This window comes from Thalassophryne amazonica, chromosome 1 (assembly GCF_902500255.1).
Source record: "Thalassophryne amazonica chromosome 1, fThaAma1.1, whole genome shotgun sequence".
In the NCBI taxonomy this organism is placed as follows: domain Eukaryota; kingdom Metazoa; phylum Chordata; class Actinopteri; order Batrachoidiformes; family Batrachoididae; genus Thalassophryne; species Thalassophryne amazonica.
The window spans coordinates 159079779-159103628 of NC_047103.1; the positions used below are offsets into that span (position 1 = coordinate 159079779).

The following is a 23850-nucleotide window of genomic DNA, read 5'->3' on the forward strand; positions in this document are numbered from 1 at the left end:
AATCGCCCCAGCGTCCCTCCTCACCCCCCTTGTTGTGGCCTACTTTGCTCCGACTCATGCGTGCTTAAACCTTTATTCAGCCCCCAACCAAACCTCGTGCACTTTCTCTATCACTGAGTCACATGGTGCTGATGCTGTTACCACGGCTACTGGGGGAAGACTTGGCAGCAAAGCTCCTTTCTCCCCATTTCCCCAAAGCCCAGCAGTAACGCACCGGGGTCAGTCAATGTCACGGCGAATCTAGCTTGAGATTGAGACCAAGAGCACCTTGGGGGTGTTGGGTCTCCTCCATGACCACTGGTGATGTTGTTGTGGGACTGCGGCTACAACACAGGCTAAGGTGGGCCCCTTCCTAAGTGTCAGTCATAACGTTGATCCAAGCTATAATTCTGACGCTATTGTGTTGATTGTATGCCGGTTAGGACCACAGCTAGTGATTGTACTCACTGTTGATTAATCTGTACGTTATTTTTATGACTTAATACCTTAAAAAATCTAAGTCAGTGCATATGGGTGTGTGTGTCTGCCTTTGACTGGCCTGTTGCTCAGTAACATTAGCTGACGCAACAGACACACACACACACACACACAGAATCCCTGTTTCTTCCTTCCTCTCTGTCTTCAGTGTTCAAATACTTAGCAAACATTAATGTTAACTAGGTAAAAGATTGATTAGTCAAAATCATGTGACTCAATTCTGTATTTGATGGTATTGATGACTTTAATCAAAGACCATTAAAGCATTATTTCACTACACATTCACCTAATAAGCAGAGCGGGATGGGGAAATGTCCAAATACTTATGGACTTAAGTGTATATCAGTGCAGATTTTGGGGGGTGGGGGTGATGAGGGTTGCCCAGACGCCTATGAGATCTCACACCTGGACATCTCCCGGATACCTGCTAGGATCATTTATGATGAGAAAAGCACCACATCCTCTTGGTGCAACCAATTTAGCCTTTTTGTTCTTCTTAACTGACATAGAATGATTAATAAGGAGTAGTTATTAATTTCCTCTTGACTGGCTAATCGATTAATCGTTTCAGCACTACTGCTAAACCGCGGCTGTGGCAGTATGTGGCTGATTGCCATTTGCTATTTGTCCCATTGCTTAAATTATACTCAAGCAATTAACTTGTAAAGGTGAATTAAATTTGTGAATATACAAACTGGATGATTTGCCGATTAAACTGAGCAGTAATGTTGAAAACGTGTGCCAGAATAAAATAATAGGTGATAATCAGCAAGTGCATGAACAAGATTCAGGAAGTCTCGAGCTGCGTGAACGCTTTGATCAACACCAGCAGGAGGCTCTTTGGCGTGCGCTTCAACCCCCCATTGTCAGGATTAAAACAAAACTTCATGATCGCATTTCGTTTCACAGCACATAACAAAAGCACCACCGGTGATATGTGCGTTACTCGCTCCATGAAGCACTCAGACGGGTGCAAATCCTGTCTTTGGCTGTAGAAATGTGTGGCACACCAAGAATGTTGTTTATCTTCAGGTTGCCTTGTTGTTGTGGTGGTGGCGTTTCTGGCCCCATCCCCTCACTCGCAGACATGCAGAGGCCCTTCCTCTGATGTTTGCCCTCCGGAGAGATTTTCCTGAATGGAATTTGTGCACTGAGCTCAAGTGAGTTGACACGAGAGATCTGCGTTCCGATGAGTCGGATGCGCGGCTGCGACAGGGCAGGTAGACGGAGGAGGGCGAGGCGCTTTGATGTGCAGCACACAAACGTGGAGATGAACCCCTCAGCACGGGGTGCACAGGGAACAGGAGGCGCGAGACCAGCCGGAGTTCACAGAGTGAATGAACACAGACCCTGTGTGTCACTGTTGAGGAACGACAGAACGAAGGAGGAGACGGAGGGAAGCGTAGGAGGACGACAGGAGGAGGAAGGTGGGGGTGCCCTGACAAAACACGTGGAGCCGGGACGACAACTACCACATCAGACGCTCATGTGCACGAGTGGAGCGGTTTCTACCCAGCAACTCACCCAGTTCCCCCCCCCCCGTACGCCACACTCGTGACCTCAGACGGCTCTTGCCAAATGGCAGCTCATGGTGGGCTGCAGGCACCGACTGAGAGGCGTGCACGTGTCATGCGTGCATGTTTTGTGTGAGTGTGAGATGGGCAGAGGAATGACGGTGGGAGGTCATCAGGGTGATACTTGCTTTTGGCGTGTTCATATATTGTGAACTAATGAGCGCTAACGAAAATACAAGCTACTCATGCATACGATAACGCAGTGAGGCGCGCACGTCCACGTGCAGAATGCGTGAAGCTAGTTTGTGCACGCGGCGTGGACTGTAAAACAGAGCGGTTGTTCTGAGGCGATGGAGTCAAGCTGTGCTCACATCGAAGTTTTTGTCAGTAGAACTCCACGCTGCTGCGCCGTGACCCACTAAGAAAGAAGGCCAGTGTGTTACTGGGTCCTCCTCACATATTGGGAAAACCACTTTGGCACACAGAGGCGTGCACGAGAGACACAGAAAGAAGGAGATGCTCGGGGCGAATCACACTTCCTCTTTCCACCCAGAGTACGCCTGTCAGGAGCACGTTTGCCTGCATGTTTGTGGCACTGAATGGATCTGAAGGGTCAGAATGTTTTTTGCACTACTAAAAATGTTTCTTCTGGATCATCTTTTGCTGACTATAACTGGAAATGGGCACCAGTGATGGTGGCGTACTAGATTATTGCAAAGATAAATATTGTTGTCATTGTTAATTATAAAATTACATCCTAAAAATAGAAATGATCAGAGCTTTCAAATGTCTGATGGTCCTTGAACTAATCGTGCACTGACCACTTCCACCAAGAAAAACTAACCAAATCTAAGATGACAATAGTGATATTTTATTAAACACACTTCATTCTATGTCTCATTTAAAATTCTGCCAAAAAATAACTCTTTGCTTTATCCAGATCCTGTAAAAAAATCTAAATAAATTCTACTCCCCTCAGCACAACTATCAGGTTTTGAATGATTTGACTGAGACCAACATTCATGTGACAAAAATTCAATGAACTTTTGACTAAACTGCAACTTGGAGCAGACAGGAAAAGATGGAAAGATATTGTGGAGAGAGAAAACAACACAGAAAGTAACTCTGTTTTTTTTTGGGGGGGGGGGGGGGGGGTGTAGGTTGCAAGTTTGGGAGGACTTGCAACTTATACTCCAGTGCAACATATATACCAAAACTTCTGATATTATCAGTTATCAAGTTGTTCACCAATGAATATAGCTTTTTACACTCTGAAGAAAACCTTACACCCTGAAGAAAACCATACATGTACATTCGTATGGTTTTCTTCAGGCTGTATAAAGCCATATTCATTGGTAAAACAACTTGATAACAATTTTATCATATACCTATGAATGATAAATGTTGTATGGTTTTCTTCAGGGTGTATAAAGCCATATTAATTGGTAAAACAACTTGATAACGATTTTATCATATACCTATAAATGATAAATGTTGTATGGTTTTCTTCAGGGTGTATAAAGCCATATTCATTGGTAAAACAACTTGATAACAATTTTATCATATACCTATAAATGATAAATGTTGTATGGTTTTCTTCAGGGTGTATAAAGCCATATTCATTGGTAAAACAACTTGATAACAATTTTATCATATACCTATAAATGATAAATGTTGTATGGTTTTCTTCAGGGTGTATAAAGCCATATTCTTTGGTAAAACAACTTGATAACGATTTTATCATATACCTATAAATGATAAATGTTGTATGGTTTTCTTCAGGGTGTATAAAGCCATATTCATTGGTAAAACAACTTGATAACAATTTTATCATATACCTATAAATGATAAATGTTGTATGGTTTTCTGAAGGGTGTAAAAAGCCATATTCATTGGTAAAACAACTTGATAACAATTTTATCATATACCTATAAATGATAAATGTTGTATGGTTTTCTTCAGGGTGTATAAAGCCATATTCTTTGGTAAAACAACTTGATAACAATTTTATCATATACCTATAAATGATAAATGTTGTATGGTTTTCTGAAGGGTGTAAAAAGCCATATTCATTGGTAAAACAACTTGATAACAATTTTATCATATACCTATAAATGATAAATGTTGTATGGTTTTCGTCAGGGTGTATAAAGCCATAGTCATTGGTAAAAACAACTTGATAACAATTTTATCATATACCTATAAATGATAAATGTTGTATGGTTTTCGTCAGGGTGTATAAAGCCATAGTCATTGGTAAAAACAACTTGATAACAATTTTATCATATACCTATAAATGATAAATGTTGTATGGTTTTCGTCAGGGTGTATAAAGCCATAGTCATTGGTAAAAACAACTTGATAACAATTTTATCATATACCTATAAATGATAAATGTTGTATGGTTTTCGTCAGGGTGTATAAAGCCATAGTCATTGGTAAAACAACTTGATAACAATTTTATCATATACCTATAAATGATAAATGTTGTATGGTTTTCTGAAGGGTGTAAAAAGCCATATTCATTGGTGAACAACTTGATAATTTATCATTAACAGTGGTCCCTCGTTTATCGCAGGAGTTACGTTCTAAAAATAACCCACGATAGGCGAAATCCGCGAAGTAGTCAGCGTTATTTTTTACAATTATTACCTCCGCCAAGGAGGTTATGTTTTCGGTCGAGTTTGTTTGTTTGTTTGTCTATCTGTCTGTCTGTTTGTCAGCAGGATAACTCAAAATGTTCTGAACGGATTTTGATAAAATTTTGTGGAGTGGTTGGAAATGACAAGAGGAACAAGTGATTAAATTTTAGTGGTGATCCGGATCACGATCCGGATCCAGGAAGTTTTTAAAGGATTCTTCACCATTGCGGGATAGGGGGAATTTTGACATTCTAGTTTCTAACTCCACAAAAACAAGGCAGAAAGGCTTGAAAGAAAATTAGGATGTAACATAGTCAAATGTTAAATAGAAAATGTGTCAGTGTGAGGTGACAAATGAAGCTAGAGATGCACAACACCAAATTGTAGCTGAATCTGTACTGATTCAGTAAGGTGTCATCAGATTTGATGTAGCTTCAAATGTTATGGAGCTAGATCCAGAAGAAAACCGCCATTACAGAAAAATCATTTTTATACAATAACTTTTGAACTAATAAAGACATAAAAGTGATTCCAAGTTCTAGTGGTATGTTTTCATGGTCAAGGACGTCAAATATAAAGGAAAGAAAAGTGTATGTATCATAGTTTTGGTTGTAACAGATCACTGTGCCAAGGAAGGAATCTCTTTAGGGTCAGTGACCCTATGGCCTTGTGTAGCACATGCAACACTTAAAAAATAGTTCTATTTCAGAATTTACTATTATTTATTTAGAGAAGTGTTTCATAAATGTTAAAAAATTCATATATTTGCAGTTTAGTTGAATAATAAATTGAATTTTGTCTCTTATTTGTTTTTGACTATAAGCACAGGTAATATCAATATCAGTGCTCAGATGACAGTAGCTTCTGGGAAAGGTGCAAGTTGCAATAAACTGTGATGCTAAGGATACATGCTATCCAGTCACAGCAAATGAAACTTTTTTTTACTACTGAGCAAACATCATTGTTATACTTTTTTAGGTTCAATGATTCCACGGCGTATAGATGTTATGGCATCAGTGACCCCATGGCCTTGGTGGAGGTTTGCACTCTCTGAGTGCTTCTAATTATAGATGTTTTAAGGCTGTAAAACCCCTCACTACACACTTTATAGACTTTTCTCAAACAGGCATTAGCATTTTCTCAGTTTTCTCTCCTGTGTAAACACTCAAAGTTCAAACCTTAGTAGAAAAAAAATAGAACATTTTCCTATAAATAATTATGATGGCTTTTAGAACTAACAAATTTAATTTTAACGATCAGCCTACGAGGCTGGATGCGTAAGAAATTATTAATAGTGACTCACTAGTATTTCACAGTTCCTCTGACCGCGCCTCTTTGTCATGGCGCCGCTCCGCTGTCCAGATTGGCTGATTACTGGGGTGGTATGAAAAATATTACCCATCCGCGAAAAATATCACAAGGGTGTATTGCTATTTATTCTTTTGTGTTTTATCCAGTCATATTGGCGTATCATTTATAGGTATATGATAATATATTATATTCTATATTCCCATATATTATATATTATATTCCCAGGAATCAAAGCACTACAAAAAATAAACTCCAACAATAAAAGAATAAATGCCAGTAATAAAAAGTACACAGTAACAACAATGCACAAATCCCAAATTAAAGAGCTGATAATACTGCAAAAGGTGTGACTTGTAGGCATTTTTCTGACAGGTGTGGCTTATACCCTGGAAAATACGGTACTTACAGCATGTGTATAGCATGTGGAGGGCCCTCCGCCCACACACACACACACACACACACACACACACACACACACACATTTTTTAGCAATATTGGAAAACAGCAATTTGTAAAATCTTGTGTATATAGATTCTCTCTCTTCTTTTTATTTTCAATAATTCATTCTTTTTCTGTCACTTATCTGGGTCACAGTCATTCTTTTATCAATTATGACATTATAAATGTGTTATTCTGCAGAATGGACATTTTTGAGTTCTCTGTTCTTCCATTCATGAAGGTAAAACATGCTGTGAAAGTGTGACCAAGAGATAAAAACAACAAACAAACCTGTAAACTACGTGGTGCTCAGACACCTAATTACTAATGAAAATAATCATTAGCTGGAGCCCCAGTTTGGAACAAATACAATACATAGACACAATGTCACGAATACCAGTGCAAACAAATATAGGTATTGCATACTGCATTGTTCATGTGCAGTTTCATCGTAAACACAAGTTTATTTCATTTTGTTCGATCGTGTTGCACCGTGGGCGTGTGGACACTCACATAAAACACGCAAAACACAAAAGGGTAAGGTTGGTGTTTGAGGGCATTGGGAGACAGCGCCGGGAGCTTGCTGTAAATTGCGGTCATACTGTAATATGCCTTCTGGTGTGTGTGTGTGTGTGTGTGTGTGTGTGTGTGCGTGTATTTGCAGCCCGGCTAGCAGCATTGAAGGCTGATGATCTACATGTGTTGTGTTGCTGCAGTGTGTGTGTGGGAGTTGGCACCAGAGGTTGAGTGCTACATTTTATTATGCTGAAGATACAAATACATACATGCATTAGAACATTTTCACTGCTTCATGTGCACACGGTTGCAAAGCAGATGAGGGTAAATTAAAAAATGGGTTTAACATAATTGGTGTCAAATAATTTGAATTCCATTAAAAGCAAAAGGGAGAGTTTAAGAAAACAAGATAAGATGCACGCTGCTACAGAACAAAAATACAGACAGACACAGAGAGTTCATGTCTCCTGAGGTTTTTTTTTTTCCCCTGCTCTCTGCCTCGCCGTGCTGATTGGGGTCAGTTCTCTGCCATTAACCAAGTGCAGACACGAGAGGGCCCGACCAGCCAGACGACCTCTCCTCTTCTATAGGGCTGCCTGATAATAAGGACTGGTGCCTCGGAGGAATGCTGCCGAAACAACGTGCTCTTAATATGTCTGTGTTCCTCGCACTGATTTTTACAAATATGTATCTGGTTCTCAAACTGAGCCTGCTGCTTCTCAGGGATGGTGCGCTGACGTCAACTTCCTCCAGAGGTTTTCCCTTGAGTCTCTTCAACCTGAACCTCCCTGTCAGCTTTCCAACAAACTCTGTGATTGGAAAATACAACATGAACCACTCTTTCCATGTGAAATATCAAAGCCATCTGAGGCTCCGATCTTCACTCAGTGCAGAGCGGCACACAGTGCAGCACACGTGCCATTACTAGTGTTCACCCAGTGCACGTGTCATTCTTATGCCCAGTGTCCGTGCCCTCTAAGTCTTGATACTACATGTGTGTAGGTGGGTGTTAAAAATGAGGTGCAGTCGGTCAGCTCTGGTGTGTCCGTGTCCATGCATATTTTCATTACTCAGACAGAATTTACACCTTCGACCAGTAAAAACCTGGTATAAATTCCAGCACTGTTACTCAGATGCTGCTTAAATAAGTGAGTTCTTAGTGCATGTGCACTGTGCTTGCCTGCACATAATGTTCACATATTATAGCCATGTGGGTTGGGGCAGAGTGAGAAAAGAGTTTGTTTTTGCTTGCCACTTACACCAGTCAGTGTGATCAATATAAACTGCAGATCATCTCTGTAACCCTATTGGTTCCGGAGACATAGTAAAAAGTCTTTTCTTTTCGCATCACGTTTTTGTTGACCTTTGTGTGATCCTCTCTAAAAGTTAATCATCTTGAGATGTCTGCTCACGTAATATTCCCACCAAGTTTGGTGGAAATGTGTCCACCCATTTTTTAGTTATCTTCTTCATAGGCAGATGCACACACACAGTACTGATTACAATACCCTGCTTCACCGCTTTGTGCCCACTGCCCGACTTTTGCCGGCATTTCTCACCCCTTAAATAGCAGCGTGCACTTGAACATGCTCCAAATGGATTTGTTGCACCATCAGCGTTGGTCCCTATATGCCCACAATTTCTAATGTGTCTAGTAAAGCTTCAAGAAAGATCAACTTGAGAGACATGCAGGTTGGAAGAACGAGTGTCCATTTCAAGGACATTTAAAAATAGCCACAAGAAGAGTGGTAAATTTAGACTCATTGGTTGCTTTTAAAGGGCCACAAACACAGTAATTCATTTCACGAGCAGCTAAAGACTTAATGCAACATCATCATGTTATACTTACCCTGGTGCCAGAAAACAAAAGTTTTTCCAGATAGAACCTTTAAAAAAAAAACACTAAATGAATAGTGAGGTCCCCTGACCACTTTGTGTGCACACTGGAACATCAGCTCTCTAACATTCTCATTGATGTGCCAGCCGTAAACACTCGGCCGTGACTCAGGCTCCCCAGCGGAGTGGGGATCAGGGTCTGGTGGGTAGATGATCTGAGCTACACAGCTGCCACTGCTCAAGGTGAGTCGCCCAGGGTGCATAAATCTGCATAGTTAACCAGGAGCTACCGCAGTAGTCCCACATAGAACTATTACACAAGCTGTGTTGAAAGAGCAAGTATTTGTACAGTTTACAACCCCTGGCAAAAATTATGGAATCAGCGGCCTCAGAGGATGTTCATTCAGTTGTTTAATTTTGTAGAAAAAAAGCAGATCACAGACATGACACAAAACTAAAGTCATTTCAAATGGCAACTTTCTGACTTTAAGAAACACTATAAGAAATCAAGAAAAAAAAAGATTGTGGCAGTCAGTAACGGTTACTTTTTTAGACCAAGCAGAGGAAAAAAATATGGAATCACTCAATTCTGAGGAAAAAATTATGGAATCACCCTGTAAATTTTCATCCCCCAAATTAACACCTGCATCAAATCAGATCTCCTCATTGACATTGACCCTATGCCATGACATTGACCCTATGTGTCTTTTTGCAAGGAATGTTTTTGCAGTTTTTGCTCTATGGCAAGATGCATTATCATCTTGAAAAATGATTTCATCATCCCCAAACATCCTTTCAATTGTCCAAAATATCAACATAAACTTGTGCATTTATTGATGATGTAATGACAGCCATCTCCCCAGTGCCTTTACCTGACATGCAGCCCCATATCATCAATGACTGTGGAAATTTATATGTTCTCTTCAGGCAGTCATCTTTATAAATCTCATTGGAAAGGCACCAAACAAAAGTTCCAGCATCATCACCTTGCCCAATGCAGATTTGAGATTCATCACTGAATATGACTTTCATCCAGTCATCCACAGTCCACAATTGCTTTTCCTTAGCCCATTGTAACCTTGTTTTTTTCTGTTTAGGTGTTAATGATGCCTTTCGTTTAGCTTCTCTGTATGTAAATCCCATTTCCTTTAGGCGGTTTCTTACAGTTCGGTCACAGACGTTGACTCCAGTTTCCTCCCATTCGTTCCTCATTTGTTTTGTTGTACATTTTTCGATTTTTGAGACATATTGCTTTAAGTTTTCTGTCTTGACGCTTTGATGTCGTCCTTGGTCTACCAGCATGTTTGCCTTTAACAACCTTCCCATGTTGTTTGTATTTGGTCCAGAGTTTAGACACAGCTGACTGTGAACAACCAACATCTTTTGCAACATTGCGTGATGATTTACTCTCTTTTAAGAGTTTGATAATCCTCTCCTTTGTTTCAATTGACATCTCTCGTGTTGGAGCCATGATTCATGTCAGTCCACTTGGTGCAACAGCTCTCCAAGGTGTGTTCACTCCTTTTTAGATGCAGACTAACGAGCAGATCTGATATGATGCAGGTGTTAGTTTTGGGGATGAAAATTTACAGGGTGATTCCATCATTTTTTCCTCAGAATTGAGTGATTCCATATTTTTTTCCTCTGCTTGGTCTAAAAAAGTAACCGTTACTGACTGCCACAATCTTTTTTTCTTGATTTCTTATAGTGTTAAAGCCAGAAAGTTGCCATTTGAAATGACTTTAGTTTTGTGTCATGTCTGTGATCTGCTTTTTTTCTACAAAATTAAACAACTGAATGAACATCCTCCGAGGCCGGTGATTCCATAATTTTTGTCAGGGGTTGTAGATAGTGGAGTTTGTGTGTGTGTTATGTAGGGATGGGCATTGATAAGATTTTATCGATACCATTATCGATTCCGCTTATCAATCTGATTCCTTATCGATTCCCTTATTGATACCTCTTGTGAATTTTCTGTGTACTAAAAGTAGGCTTTACAGGTTTTCTATGTGAACAACATTTTGAGTCTTAAAGTAAATAAATATGAAACTGGTCACTGGATCCTTAAACTCTGGACATAAATAAACTCTACATGGTGGATCCTTGATCTCTGGACAGAAATAGAAATAAACAAAATCTGTAGTTTTTGTCAAAAGCATTTCCTTTCAGACATTATTGGCATGAAAGTCTCTCCATATGTCTGAGCTGAGCTCTTGCAGCTGACTGTGCTGCACGTCAGGATGTAATTCATAAAGAATGCAGGATGTCTCATTTTGGGAGGAAAAAAAAACATTTTAGTCGATTGTAGTTTCTTGTTTGTATTACAACGTTTGGAAAGAGGTGTCATTTTATTTAAAGCGGCAATTCGCTTTGAAGTTATTAATTCCGACTGCAGCTGTGCCAACAGAACGAAGAACGATTCTCGTTTCTTGACTGCAACAAAACAAGAGTCCCAGTTAGTGACTTTAATCCACACAAAAGCAATTCATGATTGACATATTTTAATGGCTTTGAGAGGGGTTAAGAAGCGGACTTGCCGCTTCTGAAGAGCAGCGAATCAAAGAACCAATGAAGCAGCAAATCGAAGCACTGCTTCATTGATTCAAGCTTCAAAGTGGAGTCACGCTGCAGAAGTGGTTGATTACAGAGCTGCTGCAGGGTCTGCAGTCAACATAGAGGAATGATAATTTTCCCGACAAACACCCTCAAAAACAACGGCCGCTCTGAAGGACCGATAAGGACTATTGATATCGGTGGATCGAATAATTTCTTGACGATACCCGAAAAGAACCGGTTCTCGATACCCAACCCTAGTGTTATCTGAGCTTTGCTCTCATTTTTTAACATTCCCAGTCTGGCTCTGTGCTCACATTTGGTCCACGAGATTCCCATGTGTGCACATTCTGTGCATATGAGACCCACCCTGTGAAACCGGTGCACCTTTAAACATGTACAAAGAGACACCAGTAGTCACTACTCACAGCATAGCCACTGAATTTTTTTTTTCAAGATGGCGGACAGGATCGACTTTCCAGAAATTCCTTCAACAACAAAAATAAAAGGATAAAAATGGCCTTTGATCAAGCATGTGGTTGGAGTAGAATCCATATATGCCTGGCTTTTCTCACATAGACAGCTGTTAGACCTGTTAAAAGGCTCCAACTGGCGTTCCTTCTACTTGATGCAGAGGTGGAAGGATTGGGGAGGAGTGGCCAAGGAGGGAAACTGTGTCTTTGTGCTGAAAAACTGAAGCTAGTGCGACATCTGTTGTCAGAAAAATCAGTTATTACACCTTTTAAAAATTGTCAGTGCCTGCTACTTCAAATGGAAACGAGCTCCTGCTCACTGTACCCACTCACTAAATGCTGGGGATGAACGTTTAAACTAGGGGAGTTCCTACATGAGCAGACAGCTCTTGCCAAATGAGTTTAAACATGTTTGATGTGAACTGGCAACAACATTTAAAAGACAATTCACTTTTTTTGTAGTCACCATTCATTATTACAATGTATGAGAGAAATCCAGCTTTCAAAAACAAGCTCAAACTTAAATATGCGGATACCAGCTGCGCTCCAGCAGTGGAGCACTGACTTAACTCCAGACTGTGTTTTTCCCAACCTTAAATTTGTGTTGTGTAGTTATTAAAGTGGTTGAGCATTTTATCATCCATTTTATCATCATCTGAAATAGGCAGAAGGGAACCATGTCCCCCAAAAAGTTATTTTCCTGCTCATATCACGAGATGCGACCCTAAAACACCCACTTGAGCACTTACTCATTTTGTATTTTCTCCACCATCAGTAATCGTAAACCATATATGCATGTGTTTGTTTATGTGTTTCACTGCCTTGACTGTATATTCCAGCTCCCTGTCAGTGATGAACGACTTTCTGAAATGCCCTCTGCAAGTCAGATGAGATATCCCTGTCTGATCGATTGCTTATGCCTGTATCTTCTCCTAATATGAGCGATTGCTTGTTTCTTTCTAAATATCCTCTTCTCCTTGCATCTGCCCAGGGTCAGAATTCTGTTTCCGCAATTTCACCAGTTCCTCCAGCATGATCGAGTCCCCGGGGTTTCCAGACAAATACCCTCATAATCTGGAGTGCTCCTATATGATCATGGCCCCACCCCACATGGACATCACCCTCACCTTCCTGACCTTTGATCTGGAGAACGACCCCCTGCTGGTAGGAGAGGGTGACTGCAAGTACGACTGGCTGGACGTGTGGGATGGACTGCCACAAGGTGAGGAGGACAGGACATATGCTGAAAAATTACAGTTGACATTTACTCGCTCCCACGTATGCGGGAATTCAGGGAAATCTTTCAAATGGTGGTACACACACCATATTTGGCAAAAAAACACTCTTAGACATACATTTTTGGAAAAGGCCCACAGACCAGACAAATTTTCATAACGGGTGCTGTGCCTGTTATGGAAATTGATGATAAATATGTCAAGGTTTCCCAGTACTGATGATATTAGCATCAAATCATACCTTTTTAAACATGAAGAAACCAAATTTGGAATTTTGCAAGCCATTCCTCAACTAAAGCAGCATTACTTCAGCATGCCAAGTGTGCTGCCTACCAGTTTAATGACCTGGGAGCCATTCCTGGGCATGTCTTGGACAAGACACTTCATCTGCATCATCGCAGTCCATCTACCTGTCCGTGGGTACCAGTCTGTACTGGGTAAATATAACATGTGATGGACTTGGGGATACCAGTCTGTACTAGGTAAATATAACCTGTGATGGACTTGGGGGTACCAGTCTGTACTGGGTAAATATAACCTGTGATGGATTTGGGGATTTGTAGAGTCTAATGTCCTTCATGCATAGAAGGACCACCTTTGGTCAGAACGTGCTATCCATAAAAGGTGGGCAAGCTTGGAACAACCTCCCCGTCACAATCAGGGAGAGCACCACTTTCAGTATCTTCAAAGGACAACTGAAAACTTGGTTACTGGCAAATCACACATGCAACCATCTGTAGCCTAAAAACAGTCTTTTTCAGTTATATGTACACAATGCCCTTGTGTATTTTAGTTTATGAAACGGTTTAGTAGTCTTTACACAATAAACTTGAGTAGGACACCCTGTGCAATATTTACACTTGTGCATGTGCACATGAGTAAATACTGTAATGTGCAATTACATCCAGACACTGAAGCACTTTGCACTTTGCACTTGTCACTTTAATACAGTACTTTTGCACCTCAACACCCATCATAAAACTCTGTTGGTTCCTCCACCTGTCGGCTGCTTATTAACTATCAATTATTGCTACTTTGAATTGTAAATATTTGTATATATATTCTGTTTCAATTGTTTTTCTGTCATGATTAATTTATTTTGGTATGTTGTGTGGTCTTGGTCTGTTTCTGTGTTACTGGGACTACAGATGCAAATTAGCATCCTGCTATAATCCATCATATTTACATGTAACAATGCTCATTAATATGCATTGTTCCATTTCAAACAAACATATATACATATACATGCACTGGACCGATGGGCCTCAGGACCTGTATGGAGATTATTTCTTTGTAGTGAAAAACCTTCTTTTGGACACCAAGCTCAGCCATATTGGTCCACGTGGTGCGATTCTGTGCAATTCAGTGTGCTAGAATGGCGGCCATTTTTCTTCTTGAAAATTCAAGTGGCCCGTGGGCTTTTCAAAAGAGGAATGTCTAAGCAGCTTTTTTTTTTTTTATCAAATTTGGTACTTGTAACACCATTTGAAAGATTATACCAGTGACTTGCCGCACTATGTGGACATTATAAGTATAGCAGATATGTTTATGGTGTTGTATTCATGCCCAGATTCAATAATCATGAAGATTATAGTGTGAAGCCCCCACATTCCCACAGGAACGTGCAAGCTGATCTTCAGTTTCCTGAGTGGATATCACTCTGTTGATGCAACCAGCCATGCCTTACATTCCTTTATATTACTCAGAGGAAACATTATTTCACACATGGAATTCAAAGTACCTCAACACCAGTAAAGTACAGTGCGTCTTCCCTCGCCATAATAAAAGCCTTCATCACCCGCTTCCTACCCTCCCTGTCCTTCCTCCTTATCACCTAGCACTTCCTTCCTCCCCAGGCTCTGGTGAGAGTGGCAGCCATGATGAATATCTGTTTATGTCCAATAGGAGGTGCGGCGTGTCATGAAAGCAGCCTATCAGTTGAGATCAGGAAGAGGCGAGGAAAAAGCATTTTGGGATGAGGGCTTTGATATTGACCACCATAGAGGGGAAGCTGCGTTATTGCTGATGAGTGATGTACTTTCCCTCCTCTCTCCTTTCTGTCTTTCTTTTCAAAAAATATGAAGCCGAGAACTGAGGATTTGCTGTAATTATTCCATTTTCAGCTGCTAAAAAAAAAGAGGGGTCCAAAGTGGATTTAAAATTCCAATTATAGCCTTGAATTTGGGAGCTTTGATAGCTGAAAACAATTTGTACCATTTAAAGTTGAGAATTAGGAGGAAATTAAAGTGTAACCCAGTTCCATTGAGCCGAGTCCTGGGGCATGAAAAGCAATGAGAAACAAGACGGAGAGGGGAGGGGACGAGTCTGGAGTCTGGCGTCTGGCGAGGGAGCTGCTCTCGAGACCATTGTAATCCTCGCTAGTGTGTGTCTGCAGCTGATCCCAGTGCAGCTTGCGTTTAAGCAGGGCGTCCAATCCTCCTGCTGCCTGAGACACATGGCGGATGGAGGGATGGACGGGTGAGAAGAAGGACGAGTAAAGAAAGAAAGTGGGGAAGTGGGCAGCGACCCATTAGACAACACTTACGGAGGTGGTGTGTCGAGGGAGATTCTGCTTTCAGAGCTTTCAATTCTTATTTTACACGGAGCCGGCCTTCTGCTGCTGCCTCCTAATAATCCTGGAAAACAAAATATTTGTCATTTTTCTGCACAAGCTCTAAATACATCTGCTTGTACTATTTACCGTTATGTAATAGAAGCAAAACTGCAAGCAGACCAGCGTATGTTTTGAATTTGCAGTGGGAACGGGCCTCCACCTTATGGAATTTCTGCAAGCCTCACAATCCTGAAAAGTCGCATTTCGGCGAAAAAGTCATAAAAGTTGAATGCTGGCTAGTATAAATCATACATATTCCTAATAATCTGCTGTATTTCTCGCTGCGTGCTGTTTGTGTGGGCGTGTCCAGTGGCTCCTCTGATCGGCCGTTATTGCGGCACAAAGATCCCTCCTGAGATCCAGTCGTCCTCCGGCCTGCTGTCCCTATCCTTCCACACCGACATGGCCGTGGCTAAAGACGGCTTCTCCGCCCGCTACAACATGACGCACAAAGAAGTCAGCGACTGTGAGTGCGAGATAGCTTTCAGTGTGTTTGTGCAGCGTGCAGCTGCTCTGCATGCCAGTTTATTTACCCGATTTTATTCCCATCTCTGTTTTCTCTCTTTCTTCACCACCACATTATACTGATGCATCTCTCTTTCTCTCTCTCTTGCTCTCTCTCTTCATCTCTCACTCCTCTTAACCTTTTGGTCTTTTCGGCTCACCTACTTTAATGCTATTTCAATCCGAAAAGTGGCTTCTCTCACTCTCACCGCCTCGGCCCGCTTTGCTCTCTCCTGAGATAGCGGGATTTCTCACGAGCAAATTCATGCTGTTTTCTTTTGGAATATAAATTAACGGCACCTCGGTTTACCTCACCTCACCTGTTGTGCTATTTGGTTTGACTCTGGAATGTTAAAATCATCCACCTCTCCTTTCCTTCCTTCCTCTTCTTCCTTAACTGTTAAATCAGATATGCGTTAATCCAGATTGAACATCAGGTGTATGAATTGCGCTGCCTCTCTCGCTCTTTGTCCTGTCAGCGTTCCACTGCAGCATGGCGCTGGGAATGGAGACGGGGAAGATCAGCGACGATCAGATAACCGCATCTTCATCCTTCTACGACAATCGCTGGTCTCCGCGCCAGGCGCGCCTCAACAACAACGACAACGCCTGGACACCGGCAGAGGACAGCAACAAGGAGTACATACAGGTGAACCTGATGTTAATATTCTGGTGTTATCAAGTGCAAGTCTCGCATGATCTCACATGCACGCACACACACACACACACACACACACACACACAGCACCACATTACCTCATCAGTACGGCCTCATCACCACTCATTCTACAGTAAACGTAAGAACTGCAAACATCAGACACCACAGCAGCTTCAGCACAAAAATATATGACTTTCTATTTTTTTTAATTATGTCTTTAAAAAACCATATATCAAAGACTGAATAAGTTGTTCAGTTTTATAACTATCATTGCCTGTTAGCAACATAACGTGGGACTTTTGTGATCAAATTTAACTTTAAAAAGTCACTCTATCTGCACCTCAAAAAAAAAAAAAATTTGGCAAAATTATCTTTTAAACACATATGCGAGATTTGTCTCTAATATTTGGGTTGTTTTTGAGACCAATAAATGATGTTTAATGAGACCGAAACAGCAAGCACACACACAGTCTCTCATATTATTCATTCATTCATCTTCTACTGCTTAGTCCATATAAGGGTTGCGGGGGGCTGGAGCCTATCCCAGCAGCCATAGAGTCTGAGGCGGGGTACACCCAGGACAGGACGCCAGTCTGTCGAAGGGCCACAAACAGTCAAACAAACACATTCACACCCACTTGCACACCTACGGACAATTTAAAGATTCCAATCCACCTAACCCGCATGTCTTTGGATGTGGGAGGAAACCGAAGCACCTGGAGGAAACCCACGCAAACACGGGGAGAACATGCAAACTCCACACAGAAAGGCCACGGGAATTGAACCCACGACCTTCTCGCTGTGAGGCAACAGTGCTAACCACTAAGCCACCGTGTTGCCCTCTCTCACATTAAACAGATAAATTTGTTTTTTTTTCCACAGCTGGTAGAAGCTTCCCATCCTTACTGATGCAGCACCTCAGACATCAACACTCTCTTTATATGCACAGAAAACAAACAAAACACTGTTTACCGCACAGTCTGTGGATCCTGACCAGCACGTCCACAGACTGCATGTCCTACTCAAGGTGGACTGCTGAGCACGGTACAACAGATGCGCACGCATGACGGCACCTGAGCATCTGGTTCCAGTTTGCTGCTTGGCTGCCGTGAGTCTTAGAGACTGTGCACAGAAGGGGGGGAACAAAGGAAATCGTTTGCTACCTGCCCCCTGGCATTTTCAACCTAAGTCGACCGTCTGTATCGCCTTTGCCAAGAGCTGCCCCTAAATCACAATTTGACCTCTTTCCTTCTTTTTCCTCATGCTTTGTGAAAAATGGCAAATTCAAACCTTTAATGTTCTTGCAATGTGTTTAATCAACAGTAAGAATCAAAAGAATCATATTCCAGAATCTCAAACCAGACTGACTTTGCTTTCTGAGTGCAGTAAATGTGCAGAATATCTCAGTGATACTTGTGCAGCGGAGAAGATGCACGGATCAGCTCTGTCTCAGGACATACATCGGGACACGTTGACGAAACGGAGGAACTGCTCAGCGATGATAAGAAAAAGCTTCTGTGCTCTCAGTCTTTCCTGTTGCGATGCAGGCAAACACACATTCCCACGAACACAGAGGGGAGCGCCGACATGGCCTGATTGATGAAGGTCCTCTTCAGGAATGCATCCCAACACTGTGCCATTGATCTTTGCCTCCAGTCTTCCACCCCTTACATGCTCATGCACAGCAAAACGTACACACACACACACCACCAGGCCGTCCTCGCTGCAATAGGCTGCAGTCACTGTCCATCTGAGGCGGTTTCTGTACTGGATAGATGCAGCAGCTGTTCTGTCTCTGTGTTCTCCATTATCATTGTGCAACATAAATTAATACTGCAATCTCTGTTTTTTTTTTTTTCTTCTCTAGAGGTCTTCATAAGTCCAAAATGAACAGGAAGAATAGCAAAGCAAAATGTGCTAAATGCAGTAATGAAGCAGTAAAATGGGACATCATCATGATTCCTCCCTGACTCCCTCAGAAAACCTTGAAATCTTGATCCTTGAAACCGAACTCATGGAAAGAAATGTAATTGCGTCTAAACTGGTTCTGTGGCTGAGCTGAGGCCCAAGAATTTTCCAGTCAATTTACGCTTTTATCCTCACCTATTCTCATGAGCTTTGGGTGATGACCGAAACAACAAGGTCACGATATAAGTGGGGAGGTGATGGTCTAGTGGTTAAAGTTGAGCTTGAGACCAGCTGATCTTCGGTTCAAATCCCAGCCTGACGGGAAAATCACTAAGGGCTCTTGGGCAGGGTCCTTAATCCCCTTGTTGCTCCCGGTGTGTAATGAGTACCTTGTATGGCAGCACCCTGACATCGGGGTGAATGTGAGGCATTAGTGTGTAAAGGACTTTGAGCACCTCATGCAGATGGAAAAGCGCTATATAAATGCAGTCCATTTAACATTTAAGTGGTGGAAATGAGGTTCCTCCATCGGCTATCTAAGCTTGAGAACCGCAAATTTAGTTCAGGCATTTGTCTCTGTAAGGACATCTTCCAGGTACATCCTATTGGGAGGAGGTAGCTGTTGTGGTAACACCCCTGAATCCCCAGGAAGAGTTAGAAGACTTGGCCACAAATAGGAAAGTGTGAGATGAACTGTTGGGTCTGCTGCCATTGCGACCTGGATCTGGATAAGCATCAGAAAATGAATGAGTGAATGAATGAATGTTTGTGTCAGGTCCCAGGTCCTAGTAATTGAGGGGACCTCTCTTTAGTTTTATTTATGTTGGAGATATGTGCATCACTGACTGTCCAAATTCAAGGGAAGTTCTATTGGTTGAGAGCAGGGACCATATAGGAAGATCTACAGTCCATACTTATCGCCTTATCTACTGACAGTAACAATACGTCTGCCATAGCCACATCTTATGTGGGTGTCCTGTTTCAGAGGCAAGTTGCTTGGATTCTCACCAGTGAGACACATTATCACATGTGGGAAATCTTAGCAAGTGGTTGTAGTGATGTTTGCTGATGTTCCCTCATCTGGGCCTACCACACAGAGATCATTCCAATCACTCCAGAAAAGCGTGATATCTGGATCTCACATGCCACCTAAGCAGCCTTTTATCTCAAAGAAGAAATTGACTAATATACTCTAGATGATAAAATGTTCCTATATTAGTCCTGCATGGGGAAATTTGCAGTGTCACAGCAGTAGTGGTAATAGAAATTGTGCAAGAGTAGGCAGAGTAAAATGTGCAAAAATAGAAGGCAGGGTAAATATTAAGACATGGCAAATCAAGAGAATAAAAATAAATAAATAAATAAATAAATACTATGTTATATACATTGTAAGCAGGACACAGTTACCATATATGTTGTTGATAGAACAAGTCCAGTGTGCTGGAGGGTTGTGTCTCCTTAAGCAGATTTGATGAAAGTACTGCACAGGTTTTGACTTGTGATATACATAAGTAAATATATATACACTTACTGGGAGCAGTGCAGATTGCATACTGTTGTTATTGTACTGACTGTATCTCTGTCTGTTCTATTTTCTAGGTTGATCTTCATTTCCTGAAGGTTTTGACAGGCATTGCTACACAGGGGGCCATTTCCAAAGAGACTCAGAAGTCTTACTACGTCACTACCTTCAAACTGGAGGTCAGCACCAATGGAGAGGACTGGATGGTGTACCGCCATGGCAAGAACCACAAGGTAGGCTTTTGTATTTACACCCAAATGCATATTAAAGTAGTGTGTAAAACTGACCTCACTCTCATGTATGCAGGTGCTCAGACTCACGCACAATTACCATAAGTGAGACAGTGTGATCACAGTCAGAAAATAAACCCTGCAAGCTTAAGCAGATCACTTTCTCCAAATCTGATTTGGACCCACCACCATCAGATTGCAAGCCAGCCTTTCTCTAAACATTATATGATATGTTTTCTAACAACAGAGACTTTTGTGTGTCTATAAGCGATGTCATTAGATATGACGTTCTTGAAGGAGTTTGTCTCTTGGACTGTTATCAGTCTTATGACCTCGATCATAAGGTAGTGCGGGGGGAATGGGAGTGAGGAAGAGATGGTGAGAGGAGGAGAAGCTGACAAACAAGAACAATGGAGTCCTCTATGTACTTTTATCTGCTTGCTTTTCATCATCTCTCACACAAGCACATACATACACGCCACTGGGGCTGAGAAACTGTTTGATTCACATCAGGAGGAACTTTGCATTGGGAAAATTCATCTTTAGATGTTGACTCTTTAAAAGAATCTGCTTTTTTTGTGATATGAGAGAAAACACTGAATAAGTAGTTATTGTTCTGTGACACACAGTAATGTCACAGTCACGCTCTGAATTATGTGAATGTTATCAGTCGTGGAGTGTGTGCGGCTGGAAATGGTGATATTGTGACTTCTTTGCAGCCTTGTAGCAGCTGTTGCGTTGTAAACAAAGAGTTAATATATCCTATATAAATATCATCATAGCTCAAAGATAAACTGTTTGGGAAAATTACTGCCTCACCTTTTGTTTTCCAATAACAACCTTAACTTTATTTTTAGCCACATGCATGCTAGCTAGTTGAGCTAGCTGGCTTGTGGCGACTTGGCTAAGGCAAATAGCTTGCTAGCTTGTTTGATACATGAATGGCAGTAAGTTAACAAAACATGAATGGAATCCATGTAGCGGGCTTGCTTTTGATCCAGTGACTACAAGTCTGTATTTCAACCGTTTGCACGCCAGTAGAGAAGGATTTTGTAAAATGAGACTGACATGACACAAAGAAAATAAAATACTGTGTCGGCCCCGAGGCCCCATGCTGCCAGTGCTTATCCCACGATACTGTAGTGGGAAGTGGAAGAGAGTCTATGATGGTGCTTCCAGTCTTTCTGTGTGGTTGTCAGCTGTCTATGGAGAATCTTTGGGGACCACTGGAATGACTTGGTGTCAAATGAGTGGTCCCAGCGGCTGGTGAAGTCCATGTTTCCACTGCTATGGCAGATAGATGACTGTTTTCAAGAACAGGGGAAGGGCTAGTCATCTGCCTGAGTGGTTTCTGTTATTTCTACCTGGTTCTTTTATGTAAAATTTTGCCCCTTACCAAAAACCAAACCATTGTATTCCTCATTTTGCATTTATTCAAGGTCACGTTAGAAACAAGACCTGGGACAAGGCCCGGTGCCAGAAAAAAAATATTATGGGGGCGATTAGTTTATCACGGGGCGGGGTCGCCAAATCCATATATGTTGTGAATTACTTTAAAATGAGCAAACCTTTGTTCAAAAAATTCAAAACTGAAAAGCAAGTGTGGCTGTGGAATCAGACTTTCTGTGGATTGGAACTTTGTCACATATGGGTTCATGCTCCTGGGGATTTGAAGCAGAATGTAGATTGGCAGTGGGGATGGGGCAGGATGGCTGGATCTTAATCCACACATAGTCACACACAGATTGGGGACCCCCTTCTGTGTGTGCCAGTAATTGGTTTGGGTGGGGCCAGTGGGGGGTATTTGATGTGGAGATTATTGAGTGAAATGTGGATATAAACATCTGTGTAATTTATTAGAACCCAGAGCTCCGCCCCCTCCATTATCTCCATGTAGCCGCGTGCATCTCTGTCTGTACCATGTAATCTGAGTCCACTAATCTGCTGGACAATTTCCAGTGTGGACTCAGACACATGTATCGTCGTTTGAGCAGTGATGCAGATTTGTCAGATTTGTTGTGTGTTTGTGCCTTTAAAACTCACAGCGAAGGAAACATGGAAGGTTTGTGCTGCAAAGCAGGTGTTGTGGTGGAAGGTAGTTGCAGAACGTTACTGCATGAGTGATTTTTTTGATGATTTAACACTGTTTGCACAGTATTAGAATTAAAGAAAACTATTGTCACACAACATATCAGTTCGTCGTCTTTTGTAAGAATGATGCAAACAAAATACCTGAGGCGTTTCGTGTTTGTGACTTATCTTTCTGTTTGGAACACCTTCTACCTTAGCCTCAATTTATATACTTGAAATTCAAGAGTTGTGGCTCTTTAACTCAGCACGCAGCACAATCCATCTCCAAACTCCTTCACCACGCTCTGCATTCTGCTCGTCTGCCAGGTTCCCCTCTGTTTCCCGTGGAGAATGTTCCGTGACTGCTAATCCATCAGTCACATCGTACCAACTTCTAGTTAGTCCCCCCCCCCAAAGAGGCTTTAATTGGTTGGTGCTTACTTCCCATCAGGGGGTCCTATAATGACTTAGGATTTGGTTCTTTTAATTGTCATTAACAGTGAGCTTAAAGCCAACATGGCTTTGGTGTGGTGTGTGTGCGTGTGTGTGCGTGTGTGTGTGTGTGTGTGCGTAGAAAGCTGATGCATGTTTGTGTGACTATGCATCAGACATGAATCACCATGACTGATGAGACTGTTTATTTTAGGAAAGGAAGAATTTCAATTTATTCCAAGATTCGTTTCCTTATTTGCTGTGGCAAGAGTGATGGTATAATGTAGATAGTTGTAGTTGTAACAGAACAGTTGTCTTACACTTTGATATATAACAAAAGGTTCACAGTTCGATACACAAATATGGTCAAATCGGAGGCGGCAAATAATTAGGCTTTGTCTCAATCAATTTTTGTAACTGGGCAAACCCTCAGAGACGTCACTCACATGTTTTCTGAAGAGTGGCTTTGAAGTTCCAATGGGGCGGCTCAAATAGGGCGGCCATCTTGGCAGTGCCTGACTCCGCCCAACTGCAGGCCAGCCCATAAATGTGTAAAGAGGTGGAGCACAGACAGGAGGAGCATGACCTGGATGAGCTGAATGAAGCTTTAACACCCCCGCACCCCCCAAACTCTGTCACTAAACAAGCTAAGGCTAACAGGCTAACCTTAGCTCTGGTGTTTGATTAACACATTTTTTCCTGGACTGGGTGGTGGTTTGCATAACAGGTGACTTGGGTTTAGCTATTAAAAATTATATTGCATAGTCACAGTAAGTCGTAGCACTGTCAATATCGCTAACATACCAAGCTAATGATACACACTAATAAATTCTAATGGTGCTAGCATACAAATTGAATAATACACAAATTTAATCTAATGGAAATTCTGGAGCACACATTTCTTAGGTGATGAGTAA

General features: G+C 41.6%; 1 protein-coding gene across 3 annotated transcripts in view; it reads left to right on the top strand.

The window, feature by feature from the left end:
- The window catches only part of nrp2a (neuropilin 2a), a 174351-nt gene that overhangs the window by 83983 nt on the left and 66518 nt on the right, over positions 1 to 23850 (top strand). For all 3 annotated transcript variants that reach the window (XM_034177397.1, XM_034177390.1, XM_034177401.1), the window contains 4 exons: positions 12752 to 12982; positions 15920 to 16075; positions 16593 to 16762; positions 20279 to 20434. In XM_034177397.1, the coding sequence (XP_034033288.1) occupies positions 12752 to 12982; positions 15920 to 16075; positions 16593 to 16762; positions 20279 to 20434 (713 nt within the window). The remainder of the gene's footprint in view (positions 1 to 12751; positions 12983 to 15919; positions 16076 to 16592; positions 16763 to 20278; positions 20435 to 23850) is intronic.